The sequence below is a fragment of the Lupinus angustifolius genome, chromosome LG08, assembly GCF_001865875.1.
Source record: "Lupinus angustifolius cultivar Tanjil chromosome LG08, LupAngTanjil_v1.0, whole genome shotgun sequence".
NCBI lineage: Eukaryota > Viridiplantae > Streptophyta > Magnoliopsida > Fabales > Fabaceae > Lupinus > Lupinus angustifolius.
This window is the reverse complement of record NC_032016.1, coordinates 4,324,442-4,338,560: the sequence shown is the minus strand read 5'-3', so window position 1 is coordinate 4,338,560 and position 14,119 is coordinate 4,324,442. Positions and strand designations below refer to the sequence as shown.

General features: G+C 35.4%; 1 protein-coding gene across 5 annotated transcripts; it reads right to left on the bottom strand.

Annotated features, from left to right (window-relative positions):
* LOC109354275 (chromatin assembly factor 1 subunit FAS1-like) lies at positions 1,604-12,104 on the bottom strand. Of its 5 annotated transcripts, none has more exons than XM_019596653.1 (13): positions 11,564-12,104; positions 10,163-10,262; positions 8,839-8,986; positions 8,626-8,749; positions 7,877-8,232; positions 7,483-7,797; positions 6,788-6,869; positions 6,587-6,715; positions 5,919-6,329; positions 5,497-5,646; positions 3,681-3,726; positions 3,551-3,598; positions 1,604-2,008 (listed from the first exon to the last, which is right to left on the bottom strand). In XM_019596653.1, the coding sequence occupies exons 1-13, from the start codon at positions 11,978-11,980 to the stop codon at positions 1,989-1,991; spliced, it is 2,346 nt and encodes a 781-aa protein (XP_019452198.1). In that variant the 5' UTR covers positions 11,981-12,104; the 3' UTR covers positions 1,604-1,988. The 5 variants fall into 5 exon arrangements, with proteins under 5 accessions (XP_019452198.1, XP_019452197.1, XP_019452200.1 ...); XM_019596652.1 differs by having other exon boundaries at positions 1,604-1,980; XM_019596655.1 differs by having other exon boundaries at positions 5,509-5,646; positions 11,564-12,103.

The following is a 14,119-nucleotide window of genomic DNA, read 5'->3' as shown; positions in this document are numbered from 1 at the left end:
ATCAAACGAACGTGTAGGAAACAAAATGCCATTGATTGTAGTGACAGGTTCGGAAAATTTAGGTTGTGGAATGATACATATAAAACTTCATATTTAATATTAATGTGAATTAAAAGATTCTTCAATCTTCGCAAAAAAAATCATATATTTATAATAAAAGTATTGTACCATAACAATAAATGAGATAAAAAAAATCAACGTTTTGTACTTGCCTTTGGAAATGGTTTAGTTTTTAATATTTGATTACATTTTATAAGTTAATTTATTCATACAACGGGACAATAAATGTATATTGAAAGGGGGCACATGCCCCAGTGTGGACATGCTAGCTCTGTCCCTACTTGATTGCAACTTCGTGCACCAATTGGAGCAGCCCTTTTAAGAAAGAAGAGGGAAACTTTAGCCTTAACCCTAACAATATGTTTTTTACAAGTACAATTGATCGATCAATTTGGCATATGAAAGCTTGAACAGTGTTGAATTTTCTTTTGTAGCCAACCTTGCCATTTTACCTTGGACCTTTTTAATCAATAGTTAAATTACATCATCTGATACATTATTTGTAACATAGATGCTTAGTGTTTAATATATCACGTGAGACATTCCATTAAGTTTAACTAACACACTAACACTACTAATCAAATTGATTTACAATTGCTAAAATCATAGGCAGACTTACTTTTTCATGAAATACCAATTTCAAATAGCAAACTAGTATTTTTACCAGCTAGTAGTAGTTAGAGGCTGCAGGGAAATAATCATAAAAGGGTCAAAGGATATATAGTAAAATGAAATAAATTAAAGGAAAAAAGCACAATTAGTTACTAGATTAAGTGAACTGGATAAAATTGGTTTATAAAATCTGCGGTCAAAGTATAGATAAAAAGGATGAATTACCGTGCAAAGGAAACTTAATTGAACAGCATATGCTTTGCATGATACAGTGAAAAAAGAATTAGCTTATAAAATTAACATGATGTGAAAAGAAGGGGTAAACATCTATTGTCTTAAAACAATGTGTCATTGCTTATACTTGGTCAGAAAAATAATTAATTATTAAAATTTAATTTAAATACATTTTCAACTAATCATAATCACTGACACATGTTGTGAGACATCATATGTGCTACCGAAAATAACTAAGAAGATAATAAATAAGTGTTTAATAATGTGAAGTTATAATTAAAGTTAAAATTTAAAAGACAAAAAATTATATGCATCAACTGTGTAAGAATTTTTACAATGTCACAACATCATCTATCATTCATTCTCAATCGTTGACTATTAATTTAAACTAATACAAACAAATGATGAATAATATATTAACTATGTATACATATTTACACTGTCAATGGATAGACATGTGATGTCATGTTAATTGTAAAAATAATAAATAAATAAACATGTGATATTATGTTCGTTTTTTTATTTTACATTCAAATAATGAAACTCATGATGCAAAGACTAAAGAGGCTATATCCACATGGACATCATTTTAAAATCCTAAAAGAAGGTGAAATTAAATTCAATATAAGTTATAGCTTGTACATCAAATGGTACAATAAAAACTACAGCTATCAACCATATATATTATACCTTTCTCAAAAGGGATAGTATTCCAAAACATCATATAAATCGCAAAGGATAACAAGGTTTATGCAACTAGCTGACCTATTCTTAATGTCCATCTGTACAGTCAAAATACAAACATAGAGCAACAATTACAGGTAACAACTAACAATATCTGTGAATTTGGAGAAAGGATGGATGTTCCGTATGTACAAACCTTAGCTCCTTATCCCAAAAGAAGCACCCTCTTAAGAAATAAAAGGGTTCTAATATTTCAAAAAGAAATCTCAATGTCTTCTCAAAGTAGTTGATTTAGCCAAAATATCAACTACCACAGTTGCTTCTCTGAAAATATGTTCAATCACCATTTTTCAAGGTTGAGTTGCTAGGTATGTGCTGATTCTTTGTCACCTGCAATGTCATTGTCTGTTAACAGATCCTGTATATATTCTCATGTAAAATACTATAGTTAATGCCTGAAAAGTCTCTAAAACCCCTCTACATAGAGAGAAGTATGTAAACATATTGCAAGAACTTGCTTTTGATATTTAGAACATGTCCAACATGTACTCACTTCTATTTCAATGTAGTTTTACCCTTTTCCATTTTCTATAATTAGATAACATGTCATGCATTCCCTAATTGTTATATGCTTCAATATTGCCAAGTATACTGCATGCCCCTAATTGGTCAAGCGAAGGAACACTAATTGAACCTTGAGGCCTCAACATGAGTTGAACTTAACAATGTCAATGTTTTCCAGATAATAAGAATCAAATCCCCTTTACTAGGAGTCTTATATGCTATGGTTCATTCCTAAAGTACATAGGCCTAGTTGTCTCCTTGGCATGAGCAAGTTTGGGCAATAAAGTATCTTTCCATCTAATATAGATGTGGCACAAACAATGTTGACATGAAATACCTTTATGCTTACAAAATAAGCCTAATGTAGTAGTGGAACTCTTTCATCTAGAGACATGAAAATTTAGATTAAATGATCCCATGACAACATAGGCAGGAAACCCAACAACAACATTGTAACAATTGTAATGAAAAATCCATTAAATCTATTCACATTTAATTCAAAGTCTTCAGCAAGGAATCCAATTCAGAAATTTGAAAACTTCATGAATAACATTGTTACAATCAAACCCTTAAAAACCCCAAATTAAAGTGCAGTAAAACCAGAGACAAAAAAATCTAAGTAAACTTGAATCTAAAATTTTGATCAAATTCCAATTCTTGCAGAATTTAAATTAGAATCCTAAACTTCAATTGTGACACTATTTGTTATAAATGAACCTTTGGAAATAATCACAACACAATCATAATTAAAAATGATTAACCAAATAAGAAGTAAAAACGATTTTGGTTTGACATAAAATACCTCAACGAACAACTCATGCTTTTATAGCAAGAACTTAAAAGTGTTAACCACATGGATATTTGACATTGGCACATTGCGAACATTTAAAGCAATGTTCAATAGATGACATTATTAACCAATCCTTTCCATTAATTCATTCGAAATTTAAAAATAGGTTCATGACCATTAGAATATCCTAAACTATAATTTGTCATTAATTAGTTAGCATAGCATGTGATGTGTTATTAACTAAGAGAAGTTAAATATGGTGTGCAAATAGACCTATGCCTTCTGCTACAGAGTTACCACTCACAATATACATTTCGGTCAAGTCCTAACTTGAAGAAATGCAAAGACAGTATTGTCAGATGCTAATCAGACACTTGCAAACAGGTACCTTAGCATCTAGTGCCATGGTATCATTTCCACAAAGTACCTGAAAAGCCATTATGAAACAAAATAGAAAAACGGACATACCAAAAAAGAGAAAGGGGAAAACAGAAAGAGAATAAAGATTATATGAATATTCCTGCTCTCATTCATGAGCAGAACCTGATTTCATGGATGAGAGAAATTTCACCAAGTTTCACAATTTTATTAGCAAGCGGCAAGCACCTTTTCGAAAAAATGTAGCAATGCTTCTGGATTCCACACAGTTCTTTTCTGCCAGTTCAATCAAACATTTGATTTAGAAATGGAAACCACTACAAAAGACTCAAAGTCAGGTGCTTGAGACAGTCAATACCAGGGTAATGTGGCAAGCCAAGCTTAACCAAAACATCTTTCTTCACCTGGACATAAAAGGGATATTGTAAGTCAAAAACTTTTACTTTTTTGTATTGAAGAGGACATGACTAATTGGCTATCATTACAAAACATGATGCACATGTTCAACAGTCAGCCAGTTTGTCCATGTCAGCACAAGTTTCTCTGTTGCAATAAGAACTTATCAAGCATATTGTTCTTGTTTGGATAAGCTGATTAAAACAGCTTCTGTTCTTGACATATAAAAAATTGATCTTATCCTCCTATTTTTATAATCATGTTTATTAAAACAATATAAGCTGCCAAACACAAAAATCAGCATTGGAAAACATAGTTGTATGGAATAGATGACACAATCTAATCAAAGAGGAAAACCAATTAACCAGCCATGTTCAATCAGAGTTAGACCGCTTTCTTAATGAACTGGTCAAACCTTGTAAAAACCTACATAATCTGGTATGACCTGTCAACCCATCCAGTTATATAGTTTCCTATGCAGCCAATTATTGTCCATGCCATGTGTTCCTCTTTGGCAAGTTTTGACATTGTCAGAGGTCAGGGCTGCAAAGAACCAACCAGAAACCAGAGCTGGACATGTGGCTATCCAAAAAGCAGAAATCAAGGAAACCATAGTTGCAAACTCCAAAGCTTCAGGAGTTCAGACACACACTAGCTGATGCTAGAGAGACCCACTTCATTACACTATTCGACCAAATGGAAGAAATGTGGTCTGTTTTCTTGACAGAAAAAATCAATTAACTATGGAAGAAAAAAGACTAAAAAGGAAGAGGATAAGATATCCTCATATGAGGATGATGAAAGTAACACCTACAAGCTTTCAATTAGCAGGGCTTAACAACTTCTCTGCATGTATAACAGAGAAAGACCTCCTAAATAGACCATCAGGAGGACCCCACAAAAAGCTTTAAAAAAACACTTCCCAAATTTGTGGTGTAATCTTTACAGATTAACATTTCAGCATTTGATTTCTTATAACTCTAAACACAATTTTACACTTAACTAAGAATTTTCCAGACAATAAATTTGTAGAAATGGTTACTCTTAAAATGCTTTGGACTAATTTTTAAGAAGACTCTTCGTCTGACCAAAACAGTTTAACTGCTGGACTAACAGTCAGACCGGTGACCTGGTTCATTCACTGGTTTGACTACCAATACAGGTTTTTTCAACTATGCTAGAAAGCACATTGATGGAGGAAAATGAACAACTAGGACATTCATGACAAATATCTTTCTTTAAAGTGCAAGATATAATAAGGATCTCTTTTCCTGGCTATGATTAATTTCATGGTCATAGAGGTATGATCCAGTTTGAAAGATGCATTTGGCATTTTCAAATTCACCCTGTCCCAAATGATGATAACAATAGTCTGCCTGAACATTGAAACAGTCATTTCTTGTTCAGTAGAGACAGATTTGGGTTAAAATATGTAGCTTGTGGTTCATCTAGATCCAGTACATTAAACACTCAACATATAAGCATGTGACCGTGACTCCATATTTAACCACACAAGTTTATTATCAACCAAATGTAGGTCATAACTCCAGATTTTCTACTGATAGGCCTATGCGGGTTAAGTTAATGGAAACTCCTAATCGATGTCAAGGTATCAGAATAGCAGTTGAACTGTGATTTAATTGGGAATAGCCCTACTCTCAGTTAAACACCTATTCAGTAGTGAGTCTAATAATATTTCAGTCCTTCAGTAATATATCTGTTCTCGTCTTTTAACTATTCTTATTATAAACAATAGCAGTAATCTCTGGAATCTCCACCTTCTCACAAACCTGCCAACGGTTATCAATGTAGTCTGACACTTCGTGCACTTTATTCCTCAGTAAGGACCTTGAAGCAGAAGGGAATTTATCTTGCAAAGACTCCAACACTTTATTTATGCCCTGAGAATAATTCTGAATAGTAGCCACCTAAAAAAATAGGAATATCAATATACATTGATAAGATTTGAATGCTACACCATAGAATCAGCTGCAAATTCAATCGAGGAAGAGAAACAGAAATGTCCATCCCAAATCAACCCACCTCTGGCAACACAATAGACACTGTGACTGACCTCTCCTCTCAGTAACTATAATTGCTAAATTTTAATTATCATATTAAATGACATGGCAGCCTTAAAACTTCTCAAAGCACACACGTCCAAATGAGGATATTAATGCAACTCAAATGCATAACTTACAATGAGAGGTAGATTTGATTCTAGCAGGGCATGCATGTCAGAGATTGGAGGAGCACCACCCTTGCCAGCAGAGAGGCGGGCTTCTTGGTCCTCATCTTGCAATTTATCCATGGATATTTCTATGTATGAGCTAGCAGACATTATGCGCATACTCAAGGATTGCAAGCACATCTGCTCCAGATTAAGAGTGCAAACTGAATTGTCATCTAATTCCTTGTCATGCTCATGCATCAAATTTGATATTATCAAGAGCCGCTTTTTCCTTAGAGCATGCTCTGTCAAATTGTTCAGATTCTTCTGCTGTTGAAGTAAAGCACAGAACTCCTCAGCCTCTACATCATATTTACATCCAGGTGAGCTCTTGGCTTGCTCGATGTCAATATCATTTTCCAATTTGTCCACCTGTGCACCCTACACATAAATATATAGTTTTAGAAGTTTCAACTTCAAAAAATATATTCCAGTAGTCAGTACCAGTGCTCAAGATATGACATTTGAGAACATTAGGTTCCAGCACAAATCCTAGTCCTTGGCATGCAATAGCAGATAAAATATACATGCATGCAACAAAAAAAAAGCACAACGTAATTCATCTACCTACAATTTTGAAATGCAAAACATCCTAATACTAAATGTAACTTCATGACAATAAAATACCAAAGCCCTACCTCATCTTCTGAGAGATATCCATCAGGTACGAAGAATCCATCTTCACTTTCATCATCAGATTTTGAATAGTCCTCTAAACATTCCTCTTCATTGTTATCACAATCTGAGAGGCTCTCACCAGGATCCTCCTATAAAATGAAGAATTATAAAATAGCAGGGGTTACATATATTTTTAAATTGAACTGGAGAATATAAATCACCTCTTCCCATTCCTCATCACTGTTGACATCATAATCCAAGCTTGGATCCTTCCTAAAAGGATGGTGTGGTCCAACAACTTGACTGGAGATACATGTTGCAATAAACAACCAACTTCAAAATCAACACACACTCACAGAAATCAAGGTATATAGTTAGCATTTTTTATAGATGAGGCATGTACATCTAATGTCAAATAGGACTTGAAACATTCATACAAGCATGTGCAGCAGAGACAGACAAACAAAACTAGGCAAACACTTGGTCAACATAAACCACTGGCACTTCCATGCTTCTATTAGTTACAGAAGCAATTATGATGACAAAGCTAAGTACTTTGTTACCTGACGCAATTTCATACAGCTCAAACATTAAAAGGTGAGACCTTAAGGACGAAGAATTAAAACCAACTAAATAAGTCAACATCATGCCTAAATGACTAAATTAGATTAGGAGATAAAACAAAAATTATGTGATCGCAAACTTGAAGAAGGTATTCTTCAAGTTTTGATCAAAGTGAAATATGAGATCCAAAATCACTTCACAATTCATGGGGTTAAAGTTGTTTAATCCAATTGGTATGGGAAATAGAAGGCATAAATATGATTTCATTGAAGTTTTGAAGTTAGCTTCTATTTTGGAATGGGTACAAAATAGGATAGTAAAACTCCCATCCACTTATGAAGCAGGAAATAACCTTTTCTTGGGCCAAATACCATAAAAGGCAGGTCTGGGACTATTGTCAAACTGCAATAACTGTTTCCCCTGAAAAAACTTCTTGGAATGTGAACTATCTGCATTTGTTTGGGATGGGCTGATATCATAACTATGTTCTCCCAATCCATTTATATGCTTCTCCATGGCCAAGTCACCATAATGAGATACTCCTATAGTAGATGCCAGCTTAAGTTCGTTAAAAAGTTCAGACTTAGGTTTCCAACGTAAGCCCCATCGCTGTTTTCTGTTTGAGCGAATTGATTGACCCAAAGAGTGCCATAAAGAAAAGTGTGACCTGCAAAAACAAGACAAATTTTCCTGAGATATGACAACAACATAGCGAAGATTAAACGGAATTATAAAAAGAAACTCACTTGCGAATATCCTCAAAAGTAATGTCAAAACTTGATGCAAGTGTAGAATCCATTGATAGTGTAGCCGCCTCACACACATTTTCACTCTTTCTGATTGATGAATCACATGCATCTGAGTTAGACGAGAATTGGTTGTTCAGAAATAAGTGAGTACCTTTGCCTCTTTTAAGAAAACGCTCCATGATTGAAATTTGCTTTTGTAAAGAACGTTTCTTCTTCAAATCAGATTCTTCTTTCTCTCGACGTCGCTGATCCTTCTCAGTTTCCTCTTTTTTCTGCTTCTTCTTACAGCTATCTTTTTCATGACATTTCTCATCTTTACTTGCCTCACCTTCCAACAATTTCAAATCCCTTTCCTGAAATAATTGTGCAGGTGGTAGAAAGAACAGCCCTTTCAATAAATGAAGGAAATCAATAGATTAAGAGAGGATTACCAGGGATCCTCCATAACAAAAATAAATGGAATATATATCAACAAAGGAAACGAGGGAAAAAAACAGTGGAGAAAAGCTAACTGACCACTCCCCATGTCTATAAAGGAAACCTCCATAAAAAGACCATGTACTCTACCCCATATGGAAGCCATTTGTCTAACCATATTATCATTCATACCTTGAATAGAAAGAAGTCTTTAACTTGAAAATATATATAAACATGACTTTGGGAGGCCAATTCCAATTAGGGAAACATCAATGAACAAGAGAACTTTCAGTTACGAACACCACATAACAGGACGAAACAACACTTACACTTAGCAATGTTTCCCTATGCAGTTCATTTTGCAAATTGTCATTCTCTTTCTCAACTTCTCTTCTATTTCTGTCCAACTGTTTAAGCAGCAACTTCTCTTCTCGTTTTGCTTTTATCATAGTCCTATACTTACATAAGAAATTAGAAGAGTCAAATAAAGCAAATTAGGTGTGAAATCACAATCAAACACGTTACAAACTCTGATTATGTACATGTCAACGCTATTTTTCTGCAAAATGCCAGCCACTAACAAGCGGATCTCTGCCTCACTATATGTTTTTCCAAGCTTTGCTGATGCCTTTAACAAGCCATTATTGTAATTCTGTTCACTCTCTGGCTTCCTAAGTGATGTTAACATTTCTGAAAAGGGGCCAAAGCTTAATAAATACTCTATACACAAGAAAAGTACTTATGTCTCTAAACTTGTCAAAATAAAATTCACAAAGCGACACTATGCAATAAAGATGCAATGTGCCCATTTTATAAAACTATCAATTATAGAACCACTTCTGAAATGACGATTAAAAAAAACTTAATTCACAATATCACTGAAAAAATTAACAGACTTTATGAGTTATAAAGAAAAGTAATTACAATTTACAAAGAGACTGATACTTTCAATATTACATATTTCAAAGATACAGAAAACTTGTGTGGTGCCTGATCAGGATCAGTTCCTAACAGCTCTTACAATGCTTTGCGACTGTTTCTCTTGGGAATTCTTTGTTCAGCCTTTTTGGTGAATTTGGACAATTTTTTTATGATTAGCTTTCACAGTTTTGGTATAAGTAAAGATGCTGTTTTTGTGGCAATGTGATCTACACTACAATTTGGAGCATAACTCTCTTACCTTTAAGCAGGTCTCTTGGCACAACAACTGATTTGGGATAAATTTGGCATTTGGAATCCATGGAGTAAAAGCACATAGTTTCTTTTAGGGGATTTCCCCAACAGGTATGGTGAGGGAATAAGAATCCATGGAGTAAAAGCACATAGTTTCTTTTAGGGGATTTCCCCAACAGGTATGGTGAGGGAATAAGAATAAAAATGTTACCTCGTATTTTGCTCTTTGCCTAAAAGAGGATTTCTTATCCTCCAAAATTGATGTTATATCTTTTGTTTTGTTTTAATGAAAATCTTATTTCAAAATACTCTGCTCGGTTCTTAAAAATTGTGATGGTGATTTTTAAAAGAATGACAGCCCGACAAACGAGGCTCCCACCTAGTGCGCAGGGTAGATGTACACAGTCTTACCTTCGCAAGTGAAAAGTTTGTTTCCATGCTGAGATGGTGACTAACGAATGATCTAAATTAACCACTTACAACTGTATCAATTTTGAGAAATGGATAATATTCTAATTCAAAAGTGTCCAGGTAGACAATGCATGTAAATTAGAGTAAATATAATTCAGATCGCCATGCCAGAAACAGTAAGAAATAAGAGCAAGCATTTTAGCATGCTCTCAAAGAAAAATTTATTTATTTTGAGTTTGATGGATAACCATAACCAGATAAGTGAGCAAGGACATATAGTACCAGAGACAGCCATGATTCTCTCATGTATCCTTCCCCGGCAAATACGCCGTACAATGAACCATCCCCTAACAGATTCTGGTATCAACTTAACATCCCTCGTCTGCATGCCAATTCAGCAAGTTGCTCATTAATCCAGCAAAAGCAAACGAGAGTAAGTGAACAAATGTTAAAAATTTATGCATAATAATGAGAAGACATCAACATTACAAGATTGTACGACACATAAATTGTGAAAACTTAAAAATAAAAATGAATGGCAGAAATAAGAGAATGAAAATGAAACCTATTAAATAAATTTGAATAAATACAATTTAACATCAAAATTAACACACTGATGTGGCATGTTCAAGGACAAATACTTGGGGCCCCTCAGCCTAGTGGGCCGACCCTGCACAGAGCCAGCCTCACGGCCTGTACCACCAAAGGCCTGCCATATCAAGTAACCCTGTCTGACAGACTGACACCATACCTGATCCAGCACATACAGCCCCTACCTTGGCAGCACAAGTTGCTGACTTGCTGAGTAGGGATAGAAGGATCATTATCTCCTACCATCCAATTGCATGCATGATCAATAGGCCTACACATCCCATCTATAAATATCACTAAAACCCCATGGATTCTCTAACTGATAAATCAGTCATTAATTGCTCTCACGTGTATTATTAGTAAGTCGAATTTGTCTGTAGAATACAAATACAATAACATGAAAACAAATAAATAGCGCTAGGGATGTATGATACTTTCATTCTTCAAATCAGAGCACACTAGACATTCCAAAAACTACCAATGGAATATATCATTTCATGGTAGATCAGCAAATTATTTGGCTGAGTTGGATTTGAACCAGCATAGACATATTGCCAACAAATTCTTAGCCCATACCTATTAGCCACTCTAGTCTTAATTGATAATCTATGACCAACTTTCTTTCGTAATATCCTATTGCAATGGAAGTCAAACCCACACTGTCTCCCTCAACCCACTAACTTGAGTGTCGGGGTATCTTTACATGTGACCACCCTGTCTCCACTGCAGCATGAGGAGAGTCACCACATCCAGCTGCAGCGTACAAGCAAGACATAGAGCTCAGACCCAACACGACATGACTAAAACTAAGTCGGGTCATTCTAGAGTATTAAAGTGGAGTCCACAACCAGGGCGGTAAGCATAACATGACCACAATTTAACATCCCTCAATTTTCCGCAATTGCGGGCTAAGCAGTGCCCTTACGGTTAAGTAATCGGCCAACAAACAGAAACTTGAACGAAAATCCCAATTTTAAACTTTTAATGTACTGATTATTGAAAATCTCATTTCCCAATACAAAATTTCTTTCTTTAGTTAGCATCTCCCAAATAAGTAACTAAGTAATATCAATAAACAAGGGGGTTCTTTACCTCCCAACACCAAAGGCACGATTCAGCATGATCCTCAAGTATATCAGCATCTTCATTCACCACGCCGTACACAACCCTCTGCCCTAAAGACAACACGCTATTCTTCACCGACGCGTGCGTCACACGCTCCACCGGCACAACCCCGCTATCTCCATTCTTCAACTTCTCGCAAACCTCGTCTATGAGCATCGAGAACGGAAACTCGCTTTCCTCAATCAGAACCGCAATTACCGCATTCATCGAACCGCACTCGTTCAGCTCAACTTCAACTTTCTCGTTCTTCACCTCTTTATAGTAATCAAACAATGCATTCAACTCGTTCTGGAGCACTTCGATTCTCGCTTCTTTCTCTTGCTCGCTCAATTTCTCTGGAACGTTCTTCTTCCGCTTCCGTTTGGTAATCACTTTATCTTCCATTTTCAGGTGACTGATAAAAATCAAAGCAATAACCGTCGATCAAACGGAATGGTAAGTAATAGAGAATCAATCAAGAAATGTGTTGAAAAAAATAAGCGAAAAAGAAAATGGAACGAGTTCGAAGTTCAAACCCTAATTATGTCTTAATTCCTTTGTCCCTTTCTTTGCGTGTCGTGTTTCGCGCCAAGTAGCTTTTTTTGGGCTTATGTTACGATAAGGATAAAAGCTTGGTAACTTGCGTTTCATATTCAGATTCTGACTCATTGAAAAAGTGCCACTGTTTTTCTGCAATTCTCCGACTCAGATTTTATTGTCTACCACTATCTATCAACTTATATTGGTGAGTTAATAAACCGTATAGATAATTTTTATCTACTAATATTATAAAGATTGATATATAATTACTCAATCATTATTTATTTATATTTTTTACTAGTTAATGATAATTAAAAATTAATGATAATATATACGGGGTAGAAATTCTTACATATTGATATACACATTTTTCTCTTATTAATTTAGATTAATTAAATATTTATAAGAAGTTATCTATTTTCTTTTTGCATAGATTGTGTAGCTTGTCTTGCAAAAGTTTATTGCGAGTAATAGGTCAAATTATAGACATGTTAATATTGATAATATTATAGAGGTGCTATTTTAGGGAATAGATAAAAAATACCATCTAAACCTAGTATGATATGATATTTAGTCCCTAAATTTCAAAATTGTGCACAAAAAATCGTCAACTGACTGGAATCGAGTACAAAATTATTATTATCTTCTAAAAAATGCTCATGAATTCTGCAATATCAGGGGCCTGCCAGCAAGGATGCTAAGAGGTTTTTACGGGAGATGATTTCTAGACACCACCCTAGTGTTTTTGCTATCTATGAAACCCACATCCCCTTTGATCGGGTTAAAACATTTTGGAGTAAGCTCGGGTACTCTCCAATTGCTATTCAAGAAGCTAGAGGGCATTCAGGTGGAATTTGGCTCTTATCAACCAATTGTAGTTTCTCTTTCAGTATAGTCTCCCAGCACCACTAGGTTGTCACGGTCAGAGTTGCTTTGGGTGACAAGGTTGGATCCTTTCTGCTGTTTATGCTAGCCCAACTCCCTCTACTCGGATTTTACTTTAGGATCACCTTATTCAGCTTAGGAGTTCCATTTATGCCCATTGGCTCCTTATTGGGGACTTCAATGACATACTTATGCCCTCAGAAGTTAAGGGAGGTAATTTCTCCACTGCTCGTTCTGCTGTTTTTACTGACTTTATTTCCAGGTGCAACCTTCTTGACCTTGGTGCTATTGGAGGGAGTTCACCTGGGTCCAGAATTTCTGGGGTGGGAGACAGGTTTTTAAACATTTGGACCATAGACTGGGTGATACTGATTGGCGTATTTGCTCCAGTGATGCGGTGGTAGAGGACTTATGTTGTGTATACTCTGACCATAATCTGATTCTTCTCCATTGTGGTCGCTCAAATCGGGACAAGGGATGTCGCCCTTTCCGGTTTGAAGTTGCCTGGATGAGCCACCCGAACTATTTTAACTTGGTCAATAACTCTTGGAACTCTGGTAGCCATTGTTTTATGGCGAAGTTGGATGCTTTGAGATTTGAATCGTTAAAATTCAACAAGCGGGTTTTTGGCAATGTCTTCAAACAAAAGAGACTCATTCAGGCTTGTCTTCTTGGTGTCCAAAGAGAGATAGAGAACTTTGCTAATTCCAGCCTCTTAAGATTGGAAAAAATCTTATCTCGTGATCTTAATGAGGTGCTGCAGAGAGAGGAGATGCTTTGCTACCAAAAATCTAGGGAGAAGTGGGTTAAATACCGTGACTGCAATACTAAGTTTTTCCACACCCAGACAGTTACTCGGCGCCGTAGAAATCACGTGGGTGGTCTCTGCATTAATGATATTTGGTGTGATGATGACGAAGTTTTGAAGAGATAAGCTACATGTTATTTCAAGGGTTTGTTCTCATATACTAATGCTTGTAATCCTAATTCCCTCAACTCTACCCATCTGCCTCGGCTTGGTAATGATGCTTGTGTCTCCTTGCTTAAACCAATTTCTATTGTGGAGGTCCAAATTGTTCTTGGATCTATGGGTTCTTATAAATCTCCTGGTCCAGATGG

Excerpts from the sequence above, each read along its gene's own strand:
- LOC109354275 (XM_019596651.1), bottom strand. The coding sequence starts at position 11,980 with ATGGAAGATAAAGTGATTACCAAACGGAAGCGGAAGAAGAACGTTCCA. Across the intron at positions 8,750-8,838 it reads CAGAAAAATAGCGTTGACAT|GACTATGATAAAAGCAAAAC; the intron begins GTACATAATCAG and ends ATGTAAGTATAG. Across the intron at positions 7,798-7,876 it reads ACTTTTGAGGATATTCGCAA|GTCACACTTTTCTTTATGGC; the intron begins GTGAGTTTCTTT and ends TTGTTTTTGCAG.